The sequence below is a fragment of the Mugil cephalus genome, chromosome 8, assembly GCF_022458985.1.
Source record: "Mugil cephalus isolate CIBA_MC_2020 chromosome 8, CIBA_Mcephalus_1.1, whole genome shotgun sequence".
Taxonomy (NCBI): domain Eukaryota; kingdom Metazoa; phylum Chordata; class Actinopteri; order Mugiliformes; family Mugilidae; genus Mugil; species Mugil cephalus.
Genome location: NC_061777.1, coordinates 5,079,554 through 5,103,658, shown reverse-complemented (window position 1 = coordinate 5,103,658; position 24,105 = coordinate 5,079,554). Strand labels below are relative to the sequence as shown.

The window sequence follows — 24,105 nt, the reverse complement described above, 5'->3', positions numbered from 1 at the left end:
TGTTCATAAGCACCTCCCCTCAACCCATAAGACCCAAGGACCCCATTAATAATATTGTGTTACCACAGGACACCCTCAGAAGGCCCACGTCCATTCTCTGATGAGCCACAACTGTTTTGGAAGCACGAGAGAGACTTAGTCAATATTAGGAAGGTGGTCATAATGTTATGCCTGATTGGTGTGTGAATATCCACTGACAAGAGCTTGTGGCTTTAAGGAGTCAAAGATGGCAGCCTCTCGCGTGGTTCAAATTACTGTCTGGTTGGAGAATGGAGGAGAAGAGGGGACAGCCGTGAATTAGTGGAAATCCCCTGCTGCCTTCACTCTCCGACACACACACACACACACACACACACACACACACACACACACACACACACACACACATAGAAATATTTTTTCCCCACGCCGCTCCCCCAACAGTAGAGTACACTGTTTACCAGAACAGGTGCTTACTCCAGATGAGTAAGCAGCTGACATATCAACGGTGTTTCGCAGGCAGTGAGTCTGAGAGACTCTGGCGCTGCAGCCAAGCAACTGGTCTAATTCCACGGAGGGAAAAATTGGTCAGACTGTCGCCTGATCCTTTGGCTCAAATTCTTTTCTGAGGAATTTTTTAGACGGCAACAGAAGAAAGATGACGGGAAATTGGGGATAAAGATTTGGCTAAGATAAGATTAACCCCTTTAACTGGTCTATACTTATGTTGGAGCACTTGTATATTACATTTAGTAATAGTAATAGTATTTTTATTCAACTACAGTGTAATTAATACAGATAGTCGGTATAAACGTGTATATAACAGTGACTAAACAGGCACATACAGAAGCAAAGAATGCTAACCTAGCATAGCCTCTAAACAATTTAAGGAACTTTTCAAAAAACATAAATCATTCATTCAAGCACTTTTTTGTTTTTTGTACAACAAAAAGTTTAAAAAAAAAAACGTATTAAAAAGATTGGAGGTCTGATTTTGATTTCATTTTGCTCTAAATATTATTTGCATTATTTTCTAATACAATAAATCATTCATGCCAATTTAGAAACAATGAATTTGTGTGAGCATAATTATCAGTTTTATTGCTATTTTGTACGTATGACTCTCTTTTTGCAGGAGGCCCATTGAATTTATAATAGTTTTATTGGTTGATCCCCACAATTTTATGCAGTATGACATTTTAGTCCTACAGACTAATGAAGGTACATTAAATGGCCACTGTAGAAATGATAAACCTCTTTTTTTTTTTTATGTTTTACACACAGAAGTTATTTATTACGCTGTTAAAAGTATTTTTTATAGAAGAAATGTTTTGTTTTTGTTTGTTTTTTTTACAGAAAACAGTACTGAAATCATTGGCGATCCCTTAAGTGGTACTGCAGTCTGGTACTGGAACAACACTGATCTGGTAAGTCTGGTCACTATGAAATTGTTGAAAGTGATTATTCTTGAGTTGAGTGAGTTTATTCTACAGTAAACTATCTCAACCAAACTTTACATTATATTCTGCACTGTAGCATCTATTTTCCACATTTTTACTTTACTGCAACTGAAGACAATTGGGTTGCAGACCTCATGTCAGCCACAAGTTGTCAATATAATCTGACAAGGTCGATTGTAACGTGTTTGTCAGCTCAACAAGATCAAAAGGGAAAAGTGAACATTCAGATAAGATGCTTGAGGTTATCGTGACTCTTGGTGGTGCCTTATCTGAGTCTTAAGTAGGACTGGGGTCGTACGACCAAAAATGTATATGTATGTAGGTGTTTACAACATTTTCTACTGGTTGAGGGAGCAATTAAGGATGATGATGAGCAAATAGTGTAGAATAATCCCACACTAGTAGTCAAACAGGTTTGCATGGCTCCGTGTTTGCACTGATTGATGATGTGGAAATCTGGGGTCATTTACAGCTCAGAGATTTAAAAAGTTATCAAGATGAAATGTAGAAACAGGGTCTGTAATGTCAATAGCAGGCTACCGTAATAATTGTAGTCTGCGTGCAACATTTTTTCTCATTTATTAAAAGATAAAATTGGGGACACTTTCAGGGACAGCTATAGCCAGGGGGACAGGTCATCCCAAACAGGGAGTGTCCCCAGAAATCAGGGAACAACCGACACAGCCCCTTTTTTTCCCTCTGGTCCTGCTGCTTCTTTTTTTCGGACCTTTCCATCTTCACCATGCCTCACAGTGACCGTCAGGTTGGAGGAGGCTGTAGAGGTGAGGACCCAGATGCAGGACTATAGATGAGGCAGGCAGGGAATTCAAACAATATATTTAATAATGAACAAAAGGCGCTGCAAGAAAGGCAGGTGAAATCCAAAAATCAAAAGAGAAATCGTCAACATGGCATCTAGACATGGCACATGGGGCTTGAAGACATTAACGACGCGACCAGGAACAAAGGGAAAGCAGGACTGTACATATAAAAGAGAGCTCAAAGCTAACAAGACACAGGTGAAACACATGATGACATTCAACACAGGTGAAACCAATGAACAATCAAGGGACAAACAAGGAAACACGACAGGAAATCCAGAACTTAACAAAATAAAACAGGAAACACAACATGACAGACAGACATGACAGGGCAAAACCACAAGGAAACACGACAGGAAATCCAGAAACTTGACAAAATAAAACAGGAAACACAACATGACATGGACAGACACGACAAAACCACAAGGAAACATGACCGACAGGAAACTAAGGAACTCGGCAAAATAAAACAGGAAGCACAAAGCATGATTCCCAAAATAAAAGACAGACAAAATGGTTCGTTCTGAAACAGCGTCTCAAGGAGCAGTGTTTCAAACTGTGTAATGAAAAAATCAGTATGCCGTTATATTAAAAACTCATATCATAATGTAAAAAAAATATACCGGTATTCAGTATAAACCGGTATAACCGCCCATCCCTGGTCTTAAGCCCAAAACCATGAAAGTCTCAGAGAGCATTTATTGAGTAGAAGTTTCAGAGCTGCACTGATTTGCATGAAAATATTTAATTCTAATCTCAATGCTCTTTGTTTAATTCCGCGCAGCCCATGAACGCCACGTGGTCGTCCCTCACAAGGACAGAGTGCTTAAAGTACAACGGAGAGCTGGTGGGAAAGGCCTGCGACTTCGTCCCAGACATCACCCTCATGTCCTTCATCCTGTTCTTTGGCACTTACACCTGCTCCATGTGTCTGAAGAAGTTCAAGATGAGCCCCTTCTTCCCCACCACCGTGAGTCGCTGAAAACGTTTTTGAGTAAAGCAAACGCGTTTCCAGCTGGTTGACAGCAGCAGATTATAAATGGTTTTCTTGTGTGTCCCGGGACCCAGGTGAGGAAACTCATCAGTGACTTTGCAATCATCCTGGCCATCCTTATCTTCTGTGGAGTGGATATGCTTGTAGGAGTCGATACTCCGAAACTCATCGTGCCAACTGAATTCAAGGTGAGCCCCTTCCTTCCCCCCTTTTTCTTTTTGTTTTTGTATTAAAGGACATTCTTTGACTTCTCGTGGTTTCAAATAAAGTAAGTAAACACCTCGGACAATTACAATGTGGCGCTGAAGCTTCTGTCTTCTTCCTTCGTAGCCAACGAGTACAAAGCGGGACTGGTTTGTGCCCCCATTCGGAGGAAACCCCTGGTGGGTTTACCTGGCGTCTGCTCTTCCTGCGCTTCTCGTCACTATACTGGTGTTTATGGACCAACAGATCACCGCTGTGATCGTCAACAGGAAGGAGCACAAGCTAAAGGTGCCGTTTTTAAATTTAAACAATTACATAAAAATAGAACTTAAACACACACACACACAAAAAAAATCTTCTATTGAGGTACAAGAGCGGGCTTTTCTCCTTTAAGTTTCTCTAATATTTATGTGACGTGAGGATTTTCATGCATTTGCCACAACAACGTGCAGCCTGAGGAGAACACGGTCTGCCTTCACACTGTAGTTAAATATCATTCTTCCCATGTGAGTGAGAGATGTTTCATGACTGTGACTGGGCCTTTTTGAAGCGGCTCTTTACGCCAGAGTCAATTCTGTAATAGTTTTGTAATTTATTTTGTTTGATATCAATGTGTCATGGTGTCACGTCCCTCTAAAGATAAATGGTGACTCAGTATTTTGATTATCCTTCGCCGTATTCATCTATATATTATGAGACTGAACCGTGCAAGAGCAGCTTTTTAGTTTTTGCGTGTATCTGCAGCTGTCACTTGAGCACGCACATACGCTGCCTCTGACCTCGTGTTTATTGTCTGTACCAGAAAGGGGCAGGTTACCATCTGGATCTGTTCTGGGTGGCTGTTCTGCTCGTGGTCTGCTCCTTCATGGGCCTGCCGTGGTACGTGGCCGCCACCGTCATCTCCATCGCGCACATCGACAGTCTGAAGATGGAGACCGAGACGTCGGCTCCCGGGGAGCAGCCGAAGTTCCTGGGCGTGAGGTGAGAACGACGCTAGCCCAGATAATGGTCTTTACATTGTCCTGTCCCATCTGGATCCATGTCAGAATACACGTGGACGCAACAATCACACTTTAATTGTTAGATAATACCAAAATCCTGCTTGGGAATTTTAAAGCATCATGTTAAGAGTCACAACAAGTCAGAATTACCCCACTGCTGTGGTGCCATCTGTAGGTTAGAGCATAGGTCTTCATCAGGAAGTCTGGAGGGGGGGGTGGGTCAGCAGAGGTACTCAACCCACACATTTAAAGAGATCCTATTCAGGCCCCAGGTGAAATCTTATGTATGTTTATGTGCATTAGCCTCCCTAACTGCTGCACATGTTTGAAATAAGAAAAATGAACATGAATGAAAATTAATTTGAACCTGTGCATTATTTGAATAGTTTAATACTGAATGCATATAATACATATTTATGAAATTGCTCTAGTTTAATATAGAACACATATAGTAGGTAGGGTATCGGTTCTGGGGGTCCTTGACCTGAACAATGTTCACACTAACAAGAAGAAGGCAGAATCACCAAGGAACACTGTGTGGTCGCTATGACAACTTAACCTGGCAACCATAGAAGACAGTGTCCATCAGCAGGCCAGAAACATAAGTGGACGACTTTTGGAACGATAAATATGGAAATAAATGCATTTAAATTAACTCTTTTGGGCAGAATTTTGCTTTTACAATTTACAGAGGTTTAAACCGCTGCTCCAAAATAATCTAATAATCAGCAGTTAGATTTTTTCCACTTTCCATACCACTTATAATGAAAGTTAAGAGCATGAAGTGAGTTTGTGGTTAGAAGTAGTGAACTGAAAGTGGTGGTTTGACCACAGGAAGTCATTCCTGCCTGTGGCCGTCAGTCTGTAGGACTCCTCACTGAGTGTGCAGTAACACATATTTATACTGATACTGTGCAACAACTCGTGTTCACTTTCTTCTCATATACTTGTACATATTTCTTTATATATTTATTGGACTCTGGACTCACCATGTGCAATAATTTCCCGCTGTGCAATATCACATATTCAACGTAATTATAGAGCAACGACTCAGAACACATGTTCACTTTGAGTAGGAGCTGCTGTAATGAAATGATTAATAAAGTAATTCTGATTATGTTAATAACCTGTTTTGGTTTGGTGATTAAGCCAAACTGTCTCGCCAAATGCTAGTTGTCTCAAAACACAAAAGCAGTGCAGAAAAATGAGAAATTCTCTATTGTTCTCATCCCAAGGAAATCTTTTAAAACTCTTTTCAGATTAATTCTCCATTATATCTTTAGTCACTCTGTGTTCTTCTCTAAATACCAGTGTTAAAACATGACATTTCTGTACGTTTGCCTGTTTTTTCCTGGTCCATTAATAGATAAAGTTGTTTTTCGAGTGTTTCTGTTTTGTTTTCTCGCCTGCTTGTTGTCCTCCGACGCCTCCTGATGTGTCAGCTGTAAGCTGAGCTAACAAACACTGAAACATCCACAATAGCTTTGAACTTCCTACAAACGCTGGTGGCGTTTTATTTATTTATTTATTTTTTATTTTTGCTTTGGTTAAACTAAATTGAGAACAGGGAAATGTGTCAGGAAACGCCACCGTTATTCGACATTATACAGCTTGGACCTCAAACAGTGAAATAAAATCTGGACTCTAATCTTGTAATTTTACAAACAGACACTTAGAAGTTTTTTTGAGAATTGAGGCCGGAGAGATTTTTCTTCTTTTACAGAGAGCAGAGAGCCACCGGTGTGTGTGTGTTCATCCTGACCGGACTGTCTGTATTTATGTCTCCGATTTTAAAGGTAATTCCTCTTTTTAAAATAAAACAGTTAAACAGTTAAATTAAGAGGAGCTGAGCATCGTGTTTTAGATAAAATATTTTTGAATCTGTTCTCATGTAACTTATGTGCTGAAGCAAGATATTAATCTTGTTTGAGGAAGCTGTACGCACAATTCACAACCAGTCAAACCACAACCAGTTAAAATAATACAGTGTATCGCTCATGATGTGAAAGCTGTAGTGTCTCCGTGTGTATTTTTTTTATTTAAGCGCATCTTTCTTTCTCTTTCACTGAAGTTCATCCCCATGCCTGTGCTGTATGGAGTCTTCCTATACATGGGAGTCGCCTCTCTCAACGGAGTACAAGTAAGTTTATTTATTACAAAATGAAAACGTGTGTAAAGAGAGCTAATTTGCAAAAATATTGTAACATATATGCAATTATTATTATTATTATTATTATTACAACATTTGTGGTGATTATGAGTTGGTGCCACCGCCCTTTTCTAGAGAAAGTGTTAAGCGAGACCCTATTTTGTTCCACTTGTCACAACCCCCACACTTCCTCTTTTCCCCACATTTAAACCTTTATTTGTTGTTCACGTATTTAAAGATTTTCTTTTTTTTTTACTGCCATATGTCCGCTTCGAGTAGTTGACTTTATTGGGTTGTTAAGAAACATAATAACATTTATCAAAAGAAAATCGACAACCCGTGACTTTTATGGGACGCGTTCTTGCCTTCTGAGCTCACGTGTCTTTGTGCTTCTCGTCCGTTTGTAGTTCATGGATCGTCTCAAGCTGCTTCTGATGCCACCCAAGCATCAGCCCGACCTGGTTTACCTGCGGCACGTTCCCCTCAGGAAGGTCCACCTCTTCACCTTCATCCAGATCCTTTGCTTGGCTCTGCTCTGGATCCTCAAGTCCACTGTGGCTGCCATCGTGTTCCCTGTCATGGTACGAGACCTTTACAGTGAGGTTAACTTTACAAAGACAAAGGTTACCACTATATACCAACCTGGAGTATAATAATAGGCTATCTTTGTCATTGACCTTGATATATTGATTATGGATTTAGATTTTATATTTCACGGGTTTTGGATTTTCACACTTAAAGTTCATTTGTTTTCATTATTTCTCATTCATGATTCTGCACGACTCCATGACCCGATATGCTGCGCTCCCAACTAGTTTTTATTCAATAATTAATGCAGTTCTTATTTTTACTTTTCCTGATATGAAATGTACATCATGAAGAGTTTGTAACTTTCACTAATCTGTTTATGAGATGGATTTTTACTCTTAACTCACTATACTACACTGTATTTACTCCATTTAATGTGAGCAACTTGACTAATTTTTTTAAAATATGTAGTGTGTATATTATATAGTGTATGTTTACTGCTAATTTTATTTCTTGTAGAATAGTACAAATGCATATATATATATATATATATGTATATATATATGCTTATACTATTGTATTTTGTTTCAATATTTTTTTTATTTTGATTGACATTTTTATTTATCAGTTTTCAAGAGTTTCTTTTATGCACAACTGAGCTACTGTGATGAAGCAGTTTCTCTTGTGGATCTATAAAGTCCATCTAAGTCTACATCGATTAAATGTCAACAATTTCGCTGTAACCGTTCGACCTGCTGCTTTGCTGCTTTCAGATCCTCGCTCTGGTCGCTGTCAGGAAAGCGATGGACTACATGTTCTCCCAGCACGACCTCAGCTTCCTGGACGATGTTATTCCAGAGAAGGACAAGAAGAAGAAGGAGGACGAGAAGAAGAAGAAGAAGAAACACGGCAGCTTAGATAGCGACGCTGAAGACGTAAGGATTTAGATTTTGCTTTTAGTTTTAAACCTCCACTTGAATGCATCACTCCCGTACCTTTCCTCAAGACACGAGAACCTCCTCTCTATTCCAAGTTTTTTTTGTTTCCGTTGCAGCTGCATGAATAAGCTGAGGATTTATCCACTGGTTAACCAATGTCGAGGTTTTTCACCTTGTGCAGTCATCTTCCTCTCATTTTCAGCTGGTAGTTTCTCCAGTTTGTGAAGCTGAGAAGGTTTTAATCCAGAATTCAGTTTTGGTTTTAAGTTGACTGATTTTCTAGAGCTTCATATAACTTCTTGTTTTAGACATTTGAATGAAATAGAGTGACGGTACGTTGTAATGATTCTGTTTATATTTGTGCATTTGTAACATTTTAGGTTCATGCAGAGATTCAGACAATCTTTAGTTTGATTTGAGTGACTGAGGCTGGAAAAAGGTTCTTTTGTTGTGGCAGTGGACACACAAAAAGGAGACTTTTTGAATGGAGCTGGGTATTCAGTCATTCATTGTACTTTTAAATGCTTGTGTTGAGGTTGTTTGTTGATGCACTTACTGTTGCATTGGGCTCTATCAATGCTTTTATTGCTGAAGTGCATCTGGATGCAAAAGTTAGCTGAAGTTTGTCTCATGCTACCCGTGTACCAATTATCATTGTTATTCCCTCTATGCTGATGATACTTTCATGCATATTGGTCACATTTTCTGCAGCCGTCCACCAAAGATAAATCCACAACCTGTGGGAATTTTTGCATTATTACATCACTATGTTTGGGTCAAAGGCATTTCATAATGCTTTGATTGAAAGGCAAAAATGTTTCTCCCAAAAATGGTTTAGTACATAGTTCTTCAACAGGGGGTCTGCAACCTCTAGGGGTTGGTTGATTAGACATTTTTCTGTTTTTTTTTGTTTATTTTTTAATTTAACTTTTTTTTAATAAACATTAACATGAGTCCAACATATTTTAGTGAAGCGATAAATTAAGGCAGAAGACGTCATCTATCAGTCAGCACTTCACTCATTCAGCGATACAGGAGCTGTCTCAACAGTGCACCGTTTCAATGCTGCACTAGCCGAGGCCCCGCCCCTATCGCTGCTGAGCCAATCACAAGGCTGCATATTACACCCGACTCTGTCAGGTTCCCCGCTATTGGCCGACAGACTATTTAGTCCCCAGGGGAAATCCCAGAAGCACGTAGCAATATTAGCAGAAGAGAAGCTAACAGTGCATGGGATATGTTTATGTCAGGTATATTTATGTTTACGGCACCTATGTATTTAATATTGAATGCAAAATGATAATAATGCATATTATAAGTTAAATATTACTGTACCGAGTTAAATATAGAACATATATGGTAGGTAGGGGGTCCCTACTTAATCTCTCCATTAGATTGGGGTCCTTGGTCTGAAAATCGTTGAAGACCCCCGGTTTAGTAATACAAGCGCATGTGTGATTGTTAACGGTGACTCACTGACACACCTGGAGGTCCCATCTCAGGATGTGCTTCCTCTCTCCAACAGTCCGACTATCCTTACAATGAGAATGTCCCCAGCATTAAAATCCCCATGGACATGATGGAGCAGCAGCCTTTCTTAGGTGATAAGGCCTCTGACAGTGAGTAGACCCGGACGACCTGCAGCTCCGGAGGAAAAAAGATTCTTCTTCTTTTTCCTCCTCCTCCTCTTCAGCCTGCCTTACTCCCGCTCTGCGTCTCTCGTCACTAAAGAGTTGTCGCCTTTTTTTTTGTCTTTCACTCACCGCTTTGACTTCCACTGCATGATTTTAACATTGTTTCCTTGTTTGACTTCCTCCTTTGGATCTGTTTTGTGTTCTAAAACATGCATGAAATCTATTCACGCTCTGTCTTTGCTTTCCTTTTGAATGTTTGCTCTTTTTTCAGTTAACAGTTCCTGTTTGTTTGTGTGTGTCTGTTTTAAAATATCCACTGTGGATTTCATGATTCTTTTTTCTTCAGTTTTTGGCTTTGTTGTAGATTATGCGTGTGAGTCTGTACCTCACATGTAACAGGACAAAGTCTCATTTAAACATTAAATCAACTCACTCGAATATTGTACTTTATTAGTAACCGTGCAGATACTAAAATGTTCCAGAGTTACTAGTATAATATAGAAGCTGTAAGGATGTTTGAAATCAAGATAGCAACAGCCACACAGGCATTTATTTTAGTTCCTTAGTTTGGCATTTAATTACAAACAATAAATAACCCTTTTACCCTTTCTTATGACGCTTTACCACCTGCTTTTAACACTTTTTATTAATCATTTACATTTTCACTGACTAGGGCTTTACTCAAATACTTAAACATAAAATGTTATGAGCACTAACGCCTGTTTCTTTTCCTTCCACAGGAGAGAAGTCCCTGTCATTCCTTGACCGACACACATCGTGCTGAACAGCTTCGCTACTACAAGGCCAACTACTTATCCAGGTGAGACGTCTGTGTTTGAGGGAGAGAGGGGAGAGGAGGGGAGAGGTGGTTCAATGTGCCGACAGGAATCTCTCTGTAACTGACAACAAGCCAAATAAATGGTGAAGAGAAAACAAAATACAATATGATTGTTTTATTCATACAGTCATCGGTGCCTTGGTGGCCTTAAAGGTTGTAAAAGGTCAGAAGGCGAGCGAGCTAGCAAGCTAGCTAACGTATAATGCTAGTCTGAACTTTAAAGGTCAGCGAGGGTAATTAGCTTATCTATGGCTAAACTGTATTTTTTCAATAGGAAGCGGAGCGCCGGTCGCCATATGTCAGCTCAGCTGTCGCCTCCCTCTCGTCTTGTTTCCGTCCGTGACTGACTTGTTCCAACAAATCACTCTAGAGCTTCGGCTCCGCCAGTTGCTAACCATAAGACGTAACATTAGTATTGATTTAGTTTTACCTAAAGGGCAGTTCTACCACTTTTTCATTTTTAATACTGTAGTAAAGTTATCATGGAATCAGTGTTGTCCTTGTTAAAATGTTTTTTTTTTCTAATCTCAGCACAGAAATGTGTTGTTTGTTATATAGATTGTAATAAGTACAAAAAGTAATGATGTGCAAATCGATCCTTCCCAGGTCTTTATGCTCTAAAACCGATTTTTAAATCAAATTATTGACACTTTCGATACTTCAGTCATTCGATGTAATGTATATCATTAACAGGAACACAGTGTAACTAAACTATTGAGTTGTGGCAACACAACAAACCTTGTGAAACAACTCAGGTTAAACCACAACACAGAATACGAGGCATTTATGATGAGGAGGACAGAAGAGGAGAGAACAGGGTCAGAAATAAGATTATAGTTAATAGTTAAACAACAATTTATTTTAATAGTCTTTTGTTTTTCTTATTCTTTTTTTTTAGTGTTTGGGTTGTTGTATTAGCTCGGCTTTATAGTAAATGAGGCAACTACCTCAATATACTTCAGAGTTTAAAATAAATAAATAAATTACTCTGATGTCTTGTATTCTTAATGAAGACATGATTTGAAATACACTACTTTTTTTTTAGTTTACAAGACACGTTAGGGTGCATTTACACAACGTATCGGATCAGTATCGCCGATACCAGCCTCAGTTTTACTCTGATCGGAAAGAAAATCTGTGGTTTTCAACATCACTAACAAAAAATTATCGCACATTAAATTTGACTTGTCATCACTGGATTGAATTAAGGAGCATAGCAGAACAGGACAAACAAGGACTTTTTTTAGGGTTTTTTTAATTTTTGATTACAGATGTACATCTAGAATTATATACCAATGTGTATGGAACACGAACAGTTCATAAAACTATAACTTTATTTTGTATATTATTGCACAAACTTTATTGTTTCATGGCAAATATTGACTCCTTTGGAGCGTGTTGCAGGCATCAAATTCAAAATAAGCTGACACAGGGGAAACAAAAGAGCAGAAAAGTTAAACAGTGCTAAAGAAAAACACCTGTTTGGAAGAGTCCACAGGTTACCGGGTTAATTGCACACAGACGAGTTCATGATGGGGTCTAAAAGGAAACTCCCAGAAAGACCCTGGCCTTGTTTCTTTGGAACATGTTGCAGGCATAAAAAAATCAAAATGAGTCAATGTGTGGACATTAAATATCTTTGTTGCGTGTTCAGTTGAATATAGGTTGAAAAAATCAGATTTGCAAATCATTGTATTCTGCTTTTATTTATGTTTCTACACCACGTCCCAACTTGATTGGAATTTGGGTTTGCAGATGTTATTTATGCAACAGTGAGTAACAGCGGTCTGCGCGTCAGCACTGACCTGCATGAATGCTGTGTGGCGAACGCTTGCACGAGGTTTTAGAGGAAACAATCAGTCGTAAAAAGACAGGACGAGCCGGCCGAAAGATTACGAGGAGATTATATTTCTCCATCCATCAGCTACCGTGTACATGGGCTCACGTTTTGCTTCTTGTGTGACCCCGTCTGCTCGACATTTGTCTCTGACGGTGCAAGATTAGTGTTCGGGATGATGTGCGAAAAAGCAGCTGCAAGCATTATTCTTATTATTTTTTCTAACTGGTCTTTAGCTGCAGAGATCAGACTGGCTGGTTTATGGTCACATGACTTATTTCTCTGACTGTATTGCAGGACATTTCAATAGAACTGATTCATTGCTAATCTGAGATATAAGGTTTCTTTTATTTCGGGTTTTATTGGCTGCTTGTAACTGACTAAATCTACTTTGCTTTTAAAAAATGACGTCATTATGACCAATAATCCCGGGACAAAAAGTGTGTTTAAGACGAGTTTTTAGCTGTTCTGACAGGATCTCTCTGTGTTTCAGCCCTGAGATGAGTCCGCTGAAGACTGCTGTGCCTCAGATTATAATAGACATGGACCCGGACGAGGATAATTCCTTCTACTGGAGGGGCAGAGGATCTGAAACGTCCCTGTAGGGCACCGAACCACCGCCCAGGCAACTTGCAGCACCCGCAACACAAACCTTACTTTCACTGACTCAACTTCTAGTCTGTCTAACTCGTCTCCATCCTTCCGCTATTAAAAGACTTTAATAGTGACGCTGGAGAAAAAGGGAATGCATTAGAAAAACAACACACACACAGCCTGTATTTTTAATTAATTTCCCCTCAGCTTCTGCACAGTATCAGCCTGATTAATTTAACCCTCACTACCCCCCTCCTCATACAGTATATCACTGATCAACGGTAAAAGCTGCTGCAGCTCAGTCTGACCACGCATGGAGCACCCTCCCTGCTCTTTTATGTAATATATATATATATAAATATCATATGTCTGAATTTTTATATAAACCGAAATTACTCTAATAAGATTTTTCCTGTAGCAGGAAAATGATGTTTCTTTCTTTTTTTTTTTTTTTTTTTTTTTTTTTTATAGATCTACCTCCTGTTTTAGACTCGATGCTTATCATGAACAAATGCAACATGTTGATTTTTGACGCAGCATGGGGTTTTGATATTTTCTCCGTCTTCTTGTAGCGTTGGAATGATTCAAGAGATTCACTGTGCTATAGCTTGAGAAGATGAAATGCAAAATAGATCATTTAAACTGATTAACAGCTAATTAACGACACACACACACGTGTTTGTGCAGATGAGGTAAATATTTTTATGATCACTTTTTGATGCCGTTTCGATAGCGTCACCTTCTCTTTCTAATTTTCTTTCACACGTCAAGGCTTTTGTTACTCGTTTAAATTAAATGTTCCTTTTTGCTTTTTTTTTAATGATTATGTCATCTGTGTATATTGGTAACTTTTTTTTCTGTATGTGCTTAGAAAACAGTTAAATAGCCATAAATTAATAAAATTAAAAAAAATCATCCGATTTTCCACAGCCAAACTTAAACTCTAACTAGGGATACATATCATGTAATAGTTTGTGCTGCACAAACTACTTTTACCTAAGTGGCTTATAAAAGATCCAGACTGAAATTGTTGCAGAAACGATATGAGACAAAGATTAAAAGACAGGAATCGGACTGTTGTAAGCTCCGTGCAGTGCGTCAGCTTCACTACACAGCAGGTTTATTTCAGTTTCTCTCTCACACTGTTGGAATTGTCTGATATGGAAACGGTGACACTCACATGCCACGCTGTTCGTACAGAATCACCGGCTACTGTTTGGCGATCCTTCCAAAGAGCAAGTGAATGGAAAATGTGTTTCAGATGTTAAAGAGGAACCTTTCTTGAGCCCATGTTTGAGTCACTGAGTGTATATGTAAAGATGGACCTACCCACTTTTGTAGTTCAGTGTGGTGGCTCCGGGCCATCGCCATCTTGGCAGTGCTTGACTCCGCCTACTTTCTGACCGATCACAAAATGGGCAGCGACCTGTCACCCAAAGGAGACAAGTCCCTCTAAGCATGGAACAAAACAAATCGTCTCGTAACATATATATAAAAACCGTACCAGGCTGTAAACATGTTTATTTCTGTAGTAATTTTGAACGTTTTAACATAGATGTCTGTTGGAATTGACTAATTTTTGGAGCCAGTCCCTAGTGGCCATTTGAGGACCTGCACTTTTTGGCTGTGGAGTGCTGACAAGTAAAGAAACACAAAGAGTGAACTTAATGTTTCAAGACTTTTTGTTTTAATTATTAAAATTTATACAGTGCAGTTAATTAGTACAGTGAGAACCAGATTCCGGTAGATCTTCTTCTAATGTACGTGACATAGCATGTGAGTGTTACGTTAAATCCAAACACAGAAACCAGTCACAGTTATCATGAAGACAGCGTGGCCAGTGAGTCCACACCAGCGTTAATGGTTAATTCCAATGTTTTTCACTGTCTTGTATTTCCCATTAACATGTGTGTTGGTAACTTTCCGTTCTCCATTCGCCTGTAGAAACTCAGGAGAACGGGGACTCACAAACAACAAAATGTAATTTTCCACGAGTCAGTTTAACTTGTTATTTTCAGACCTTTGCTGACCGTGAGTGTGACATCAACTAGAAACCAGATGTGCACTGGCTGTTGACGGAAACTCCCGCTCAAACAATCGGGTGAATCCTGTAGACGTGAACCATGTCAACACACTTGAAATGGAAATCTGTCCACGGCCTCACACATGTAAACAAAACAAACTGACGCAGGAAGTTTAGCCGTCCTCAAAGAAAGTGCATTTCTAGGTTTGTGCTACTTGACTCCTTGTTTCCCTGAATCTCTGTGACCGAGTGCAAAGTTTGCGTCATCTGTAGAGACGCATATTAAGATATGGATAAGGACGCATCCTTTAAGTACGGCACAACTACGCAAAATGTCTCCTCGCGGAGTCTCTAAAGGGCACACTGAAGGACTTCCTGACTTCTTTACAAACCGTCTCCCTCGCCACTACAGAGACGAAGATGATTATTAATGAGCCGCCTTCTTTCTGTGTAAATCCTGTACATAAATAAATGCCCGGGGGCTCAAACCATTACGACCATTGTGTTCAATTCATTTTTTAAATTTTTTTTTTGTCCATTTCGATTCAAGACGTCATTTTATTCTCCACATCAGCGTTTGTCCACGGTAACTGTGACTCGAACGTCCAGGGCATTTAGATGTGGGGGGAGTTGGAGGCGTGTCAGACAATAAACCTACAACATGAAATGAAAATGTAATGTTAATTTAACCGTAATGGAATACTGATACTTTTTTCTTTCTTCATTTCTTTTTCTTTTTTTCTTGATTAACTTTGTGACTTTTTAGAACAGGTGAAATGGTTTTATTTTAGAATTTATATTTTTGAAATGAAATGTATATTGAAAATAAACAGAGTTGTCAAACAGTCATGGCTTCGTGCTTCTATTCAGTCATAAAAGAACGTTGCTGTTCTTCATTTACTGTCCCTTAATATAAACTTTATTATATTTTCTTGAGCAGAAATTTATGTTTTTTTAAAAATGAATTCAAAGCAAAACCGCATTTTATTTTATTAATATTTTTTATTCTAAATGAAATTAAATTACATGTTTGGTGTTTTTAGATGATTCAAACTGCTTCACTGACTAAACTGTTAATTGATTAATGAGGAAAAAAGCAAATTAATAGATTAATTGATGATGAAAATAATAACAACAATCAAATCAAACTTTATTTATACATCACTTTTAACATAAAACATTACAACAAGAAACTAAATCAAGGAACTGCCACCACATGTGTACACATACCCAGGTACACACACACTAATACACACACAAAGAGTTGTCAACAAGACAACAACAATAATAAGGAGGATGATGATGATGATGATGATGATGATGTAGGTTACACAGCTCATGCAAATAAGTCCTAGCCAGAAATTTGTTCCTGGGGTCCATTAATGCCTGAAGTGCATCTTTCTTCTAATACAGTGGCTCCCTCTAGTGTCAGCCAAGCAGAGTTACAGACTAAATGTATTTCTCTTGTTGAGTCCCAGGAGCCGACGAGGCCCCAAACAACAAACAGGCTGTGGTTGACGAGGAGGCCCTGCAGAGGTCAGCGGCAAGAGTGGAAAGAGTCGAGACTTTCGCTGCCTTCTGTTCAAGAACTTTTCCAGAGCCGGAGCAAGAAGCCGGAAGATCATCAGAGACCCCTCACACTCTCTCAGGAAACTCTTTGAACTGCTGCCATCAGAGATCGGAGAATAAAGAGCATAAAGGACCAACAGAGAACAGAATTTTTTTATTTTAACCTCAGTGACTGTGGCTTCTAACTATTCTTGTTAAGTTTGCACAGATCTGAGAGAAACAGAATTTCATTCTGCCTGCTTTACAGTTGTGTGTCAAAATGACAATAAAGCTTGATTTCATTTCATTTGACCAGAAGCTCACTGGATATTTTTGTTTGTTTTCCCGCTTGTGGCTTGTCTACAAATGAGAACATTTCCTCCTGTCTGCACTAAACTGCTGGATTCAATCATACAGCAACTTTCACATTACATTTGTGTTTATGAGTTTAAATTCTTTAGCAGGTACTGGACGAATTGTCATGATATTTGATGCACTACAGAGTTTATACTAAATTCTTTTACCACATGAACAACTAGTACAAATAATACTACACACTGGCCCTAGCTCTACTGCTACTGCTAGTACAGAAGTACTTCAAGTAAATATACTGGTACTGGTTCAGACTTTTAGAAAACCTGGTAAAATAATTTTTCCGTCGCAGGTCATTTTTCTTTTGCTGCCAGGAAAAAGTTGGTTGCTGCCACTTTCCTCCCTGCACTAAATTACAGCGACCTTTTATTTGTGAATGTCACTGCAAACAAACCACATGGCTCCAGCTGAGTGTCCGTCTGTGGCAGCCTTACACATCAGCATATTTTTATTTATAAACCTATCTTAGATGTACTTCCCCACTATTTATGTAGTTGCACCTCTAAAAACACAGTTACTGTTTACGCTCCAGCGATTTGTACTCATTAAACGTGCCCAAATCTCATTCTGAATTTTGGAACTCACTGCAGAAAACTTTAGAGTTAAAGGAACTCATCACACCTGGATCTTTGAAAACCTGTGTGAGAGACTTTGCAGCCGCTACATGTCTCACTTGACCTTGTTTTAATAATGTCATATGTAGATTAAAAAGAACAGGTGAAATAATTCCACCTTGTCTAACACTAATGGTCACTGAGAATGATGCAGACATGGTTCTTCCCCATCTGACCTGCATTGTTTGATGTACATATCTTCCATCCTTATCAGACACGAAGGAACCCCTCGCTCTTACAATTTTAAGAACACTATGATTGACACGGTGAAATGCTTCTTCATTGTCCCTTTTTCACAGTTTAATTAACTGTTTAAAGATTAATCTGAGAAAATACATTTACTTATTAATGACAAAATCTGTGTAACAAATCTTGGTAGATTTGCAGTTGCATTCATGATAAACTGAGGGGGTTAAGGGCAGAGGAACAACACAAACAAATCGATGCAGTTTCTTTCTCTTCCCTCTAATGACAGAGTTCCACTTAATTAGCACTTCAGATAATTACCCAACAATCTATAATCGCGAGAAGCGCGATTTGATGGCGACACGAGTGAGCTGCGTTGAGAGGGAGTCAGACTCCGTGTTTCCACTAGAGGACTAACAAGAGCCGTGGAGGAGGCGCACGGAGCGGGGCTGATTGTGTGTGTTTGTGGGGCCACGTTGCGTTCAGGGGACGTCAGCAGGACAGAAACAGCCCCCCCCCCATTAGTGCATCTTGACTCGTAGCCATGTGAGATATATGGTCCAAATTAGTCTCTCTTGTTGTGTTGTGTTGTGTTGTGCGAGCTGAATGGACAAATCAGAGGCTAACGTGAACGTTTTCTTTCTTTCCCCACAAGTGGTATTTATTATAAGAGCTGACACGGTTTAGATTTCTAAGCAAAGCTCAGTCAGAATAAAGCATCTCAATATCTGAAGTTCACATTTGTGGTTTAAATTCCTTGCTTGCCTTTGGAATTTGCTCCTCTTCACTTTTTATCGAGTCCCGCTGCAGGTTCAAGCCTTTAACCGTCCCTACGTTCTGCTATCTGCACTAAACCCCATTGGACGGCAGTTATCTCAGCATGAAGATCCCTAATGCACCGAGCATTCAAAATCCCAGCGACTAACCTGAGTGTTCACCTTGAATCATAAACATTACACAACCTTTGCTTTCTGGTCTGAGGTAACACAACTTGGAGTTTGCATGTTCTCCCGGTGTCTGCGTGGGTTTTCTCCAGGTACTTCCTCCCTCCGTCCACATACGTGCTCGTTAGGCTTATTGGTGATTCTAAATTGGCCGTAGGTGCGAGTGTAAATGGTTGTCTGTCTCTCTGTGTGTTAACCCTGGAGACCTGTCCAGGCTGGACCCCACCTCTCGTACCAGTGACAGCTGGGATAGACTCCAGAGGACAAGAGGTTACAGAAAAAACGAATGAATGAATAAATTATTATTAGTCATCAACCCTCTACTGCAGCGGGTTCGCTTATTTTTAGGATGATTTGGCCGTTGGTCGTCTTACTTAAAAAACTTTTGAGATAGAGTGTGTAGAGTTGTGTCAGGTAGGGGGTCCCCTAATGAGGTCTCCAGCTGTCTCACTTTGCACATTGCCCCTGCAGGAGTTAAAAGTTTGTCAGCCCTTGGGCGGCCCTCTTACTTACCTCTGGCCGGAGGGCTGAAGTAAACCAGAACTATGTTTTAAGAGACCTGACAGTTTCTGCGTTTCCATTACCCCTAAAAAATGTGCAAAAGCTGAATGTGGAAACGAGAAACCTGAAACCTTGAAATAAACTTGAACTCTCAAATATCTAAAACATTAATACGCTCTCATGAGGTGTTTTTTTTTTCAGACGTATCGATATAAAAGTACGTCGGAAAAGTGCATTGGAAACACTTTTGTGTTGACATCAGAGTGAAATTATGGGATATTGTGACAATACTTTGAGTGTTTAGAAGAAAAGATGAGATTTGAAATGCATGTGTAACTGGGACTGTTCATCTTTATACATAAAATGTATTAATAAAAGTTGATTTTAAAAAACATTGAACATTAAATAACAAGTTTTATTCAAATGTACTGAAATAACATTTTTATTTTAATTTTTATTTGAGACACCTTAAAATAAGTAGTTTTCTCCAACCTTCTTAAGGGGTTTATATGCAGTTGAATATTTCAAGTTAATCTGAATGTTTCGTTTACATCGAATCAATGAAGACAACTTCTTTATTTTAGTTAAGGACGACCTGAAATAACTGAGTTGGTCCAACTTCAGAAATTAGTTTACATGGAGTTACAAAATACAAGCTAAACTGAATTAATATAACTTGCATTGAGCCAAAAAAAAAACTAGGTGTGATTGATTACTTAAATTTTTTTCATAAAACACTTTTCAATGGAAACACGTACAAAAATGTTGAAATTTCACTAAACCAGACCATCACTGATCACTAATCACCATCACCGTCAAACTGCCAGTTGTGGACCTGCTGATTGTTCTATGGCAAATACCAGTTGAGCTCCACAGCCGGGGCAGTGAACATGGACCCACTAGAGGATGTGGGGCCCACTTTAATAAAGTCTGTTTCCTGATAGTTTGGTCAGAGATATTGACACCAGTGTCCTGCTGGAGGTCAGGCTGTAGGGCTTATCCTGCTCCTCCTTGCACAATGTGGGGTCCAGCTATGTCCTCATGCTGCCGGTGGTGACACCGACTCTAGAAAAACGCAAAACTGGTGAAAAGCAGTCAGAAAAGATGGTGTCAGCTCATCAGGGAATGACTCAGCGGTCCACCTACACCATCTACACCTACACCTGATGATAACGTCAGCCAGGGAAGAGAGATGGTTGGAGACAGGACTAAAGAAAGACATCTATGTCAAACTGGAGGAGGTGGACTGAGGCCATCAATTTACAGCATTAACTTCTGTCCCCAAGACGTTCCAACACCATTCACATCTGGAGACCGGAGCCTTGCACTGACATTGGCACCATTCATAACAACAGGTAAGTATCAAGGCTTTAATGGCAAGTTTCCCGTTTAAACCTCAGCTTCCCACCAGTCTCTTAGAAATGAAGAAGATACTCGGATGAGCGGCCTTTTGGATGCTCTTCATGACCTGGACTGAGGACCTGACATAAATAGCGTGCGTCTGAGATTTCACCTGGGGACTGAATAGCATCTCGGCCAATTGTACGGAACAAGACAGAGTCAACGCGTAGTATGCTGCCTTCTGATTGGCTGAAGAGTGATAGGGGCGGGGCCTTCTGCCTCCATTTATCCCTTTAGTAAAATATGTTGGTTTCACGTTAATGTGTATTTAAAGAAATTTAAATTTGTGGGAGGAGAAATGAAAAATATATGTATAACAAATGTCTAATCAACCAAAGATTTTGCGACTCCCCTGCAGTACTCACTGTTGAAGACCCATGAACTAAAGAATTACAAGGAATAACCTGTAAGAGAAGCAGCCTTGGACCAATGAAACAAAGGACAACAACAGAATAGCAGACAGAAGACCGTACAAGACAGCATTCCCACGTACGGGATAAACATAAACTCTACAAATATGAACCGTATCATTAAGCTGCAACGTCTCTGCTCAGGAAGAGCGTGATTAATCACAGTGCAGCTGGGATCTGTCACGTCCTAAAGAGTACGTGTTGGCTCACTGGCGTCATGAGACAGAGCTACTGTAAGAGATAAGGAGAAGGGGAGGAGGGGGGGCAGGATAATAATCTGGAGATGTATATTCTGTGGATTCTTCAAGGTTTTATTATTTTTTTTTGCAGGAGCAGGACGAAACAATAATGCGAAATCACAGCGCGTTTCCTTGACACGTGTTCGTTTCAGGCGACCTCAGAGCCCCCTCCAGTGACTCAGGCGTGAAGAATAGATACCAACACAAAGCGAAAACCTGATGCGCTCCTCCCTTTTCTACAAGATTATTTCGGTTATTTTACCACAAACACCCTTTTTTTGTTCCTTTTTTTTTGTTTTCTGCTTGATTTCTGGCTACAGACAAAGACAACCCAGATAAATAAATGAGACTGAAACATGATGTTGGTGCATTTGTTTTCTTCAGGAGAATCAGACAGTGTTACACACGGGTGAGTTGTGAGTTAATTCGAGGCCAAATTAGGGCCCATCTGTTCGGGAGTGTTTCCAATCAATGTGACGAGACTCAGGTGTTGTTCAGTGCCCCGTTGTTAAAAAAAAAAAGGAGAAAAAAAAAGGTATCCATCTCAGTCTCAGTCTCACAACACATGATGGCACAGATAAAGGTCACAAAACCATCTCTAAAGAGTTGGAAATCTGCAAATACACAGTCAGACAGCTTGAGAACTGTTGGAAAAATAGTTAAACTGTTACACAAGATATTCTCTCTTAACCTCTTCACCAAATAGAAGTGAAGTCATCCAACCTACGCCAACCTACAGCTCTTTTGTTGTGACTAGTTGAACTCCAATGATGCTGACAGTCTGTCTCTCTAACAAGGTTGTCTCCATTCTAGGACAGGATCTACTGTATAAAAGTGAATACAATGTCACTATCGTCAGTCCATTCTGTACTAGCTGTAGTTCATGCATCAGCCCGTTGCTGCAAGTAAAACTTTGGAACAAGACTCCGGTGACTGTCATTTGTGATAAAAGAATTTGCGTAACAAGAGCAAATGGAGGAGATTTAAGGACGACTGCAAAGATCACTTCATAATAGTCTGAGAGGTCTCAAAGGAACACTTTTAAACAGCTACACTGGTCAGTGTTGATGTTGATGAATCCACTCAACAACCAAGACACTCAGTGCGTTTACATGCAGAGCTTAATTGAGCTATGCTCAAAATTCGACTTTCTGACTACAGTCCTTGTCCCAGTTTACATGCAGCGCAAGAAAATCGAATAACTGTTCTTCTCCTCCACACTAGGTGGCGATACGTGTCTTTTCAGCGGGTTAATACCACGTTAATACGGCCCGATTTCCGGGTTGACCTCTTACGTGATATAATAAACTAGAGTTGTTCATGCGGCAGACCGGCATTTCAAACAACAACCAGACGGATAATACTATATTTTTTAATCTTGTACGTAATGTTCGGGCTACTTCTGATGCAGGTAAGATCCGTAAGATCCGCGATATCCCTCAGACGGCTCCGTTTCTCTTCTTACTTTAAGATCGGCTTTCTTGAACGTGTTTGTTCCGGTGTCACATGCCAGCGCAGCGGTGGTGGAGCATGCGCACACGCGTTATACGATGAAAACTCCGAATCCAATCGCATTATCTGTGTGTCTCAATCGGACAATGAGAACTCCGATTCTCCTGTTATAGTCCGATTAAGACAATAATTTTTTTTTTTTTCACGTGCATGTAAACGCACTGAGTGTTCTCTCTTCAAAAAAACATTTCTGCTCCCCTGTAGTTTGATCGTGTGGACAAACCAGAAGATTATTGGGACAATGTTTAGAGGAGGGATGAGACCAAAGTGGAATAGTTTGGTTTAGATAAAGGAGTTTGGAGATGAACCAACACTGAATTCTGCATCAGAACCTCATGGAAGCTCCATGAAACATGGTAATGTTCTTGATCTATCTATGTATATGCAAATATCTAGAGATATATAGCCATTATCTTGTGGGCTCGCTGTAGTATGGATCAGTTCAATTCAATCGATTCACAGACTATAAAGGTGCGGCTGATGCCACAAACGGTTCAGACTAAATCAATAGGAAGCATGTTTTCAAATTTGTAAGCAAATGCTGAACTCTGTCTGTACGCGTGGCACGAAAGTTGAAAGGTTTCCACCTCATTATGCTCATTTTAATGAATCAGCTAATGTGCACAAGCTGGAGACTCAAATTCCTCGATGCACAGAGTGTGTTACTAAGCCTGCAAATCTTCTCAGAACTGAAGCAGCAGTTCTATTCTGCAGAATGGGCTAAAAACAAGCTGCTGCAGACCACTGATCAGCAGTTAGGGGGAACATTTAGGTGCTGTTGTTGAATAAATAAGTATTTCTGTTTCCATTTGTTGGATTGGGTGCTCTTTCTCTGCTTTCAGGACTTGTTGTCAGTCATTTCTATGCAGCAGCACTGTCGCTTTAAGCTGCACTGTATGTGGCGACTGTACTCACCAGCTACAGACCTGCAGCGAAAAGCTAATCCCCTCACGTCCGACCAACGGACACCTTCATGTACCCTTAAAGGTGTTAATTAAGAACAGATTCCACTGATAAACCATTACGCTTGCTCAGTTCCCAGAAACACTCAAGCCTACTAATCAGATCTGAGCAGCTCTGCCCAAGAGAAACGTTACATAACCACCTGAGTGCCGAGCAGATGGTGAAAGGATGTTGACAATTTTGTGAGCTCACCTGTAAAGGAACCTCTCAGCTTCTCATCCCTCCATGTATCTGCGTGACGCAGGCCTTTGTCCTGCTTAAACCCTTCATGGCCGTGACGGCGTGGCGCATGTTTTTTGCAGAATTCGAGCCTGACTGGGTGCACAGATATTCAGCTCGTCCGGTGAACCCAGATGGGGCCCAGAGGAAGAGGGGCAACTGGAGCGACACAATGCTTTCTCGACAATCCCTGCGC

General features: G+C 39.9%; 1 protein-coding gene across 9 annotated transcripts in view; it reads left to right on the top strand.

Moving 5' to 3' along the window:
• slc4a4a (solute carrier family 4 member 4a) overlaps positions 1–15,847 on the top strand; it is a 48,263-nt gene extending 32,416 nt beyond the window's left edge. For 5 of the 9 annotated variants that reach the window (XM_047591437.1, XM_047591434.1, XM_047591431.1 and 2 more), the window contains 11 exons: positions 1,336–1,406; positions 3,045–3,230; positions 3,329–3,442; positions 3,585–3,746; positions 4,261–4,439; positions 6,183–6,255; positions 6,531–6,599; positions 7,016–7,189; positions 7,910–8,071; positions 10,449–10,528; positions 12,877–15,847. In XM_047591437.1, the coding sequence (XP_047447393.1) occupies positions 1,336–1,406; positions 3,045–3,230; positions 3,329–3,442; positions 3,585–3,746; positions 4,261–4,439; positions 6,183–6,255; positions 6,531–6,599; positions 7,016–7,189; positions 7,910–8,071; positions 10,449–10,528; positions 12,877–12,988 (1,382 nt within the window). In that variant the 3' untranslated portion in view covers positions 12,989–15,847. Of the gene's footprint in view, positions 1–1,335; positions 1,407–3,044; positions 3,231–3,328; positions 3,443–3,584; positions 3,747–4,260; positions 4,440–6,182; positions 6,256–6,530; positions 6,600–7,015; positions 7,190–7,909; positions 8,072–9,599; positions 9,694–10,448; positions 10,529–12,876 lie in introns of all 9 variants that reach the window. The other 4 variants (XM_047591440.1, XM_047591439.1, XM_047591432.1 and 1 more) reach the window with 1 other exon arrangement.
• The last annotated feature ends 8,258 nt before the right edge of the window (positions 15,848–24,105 follow it).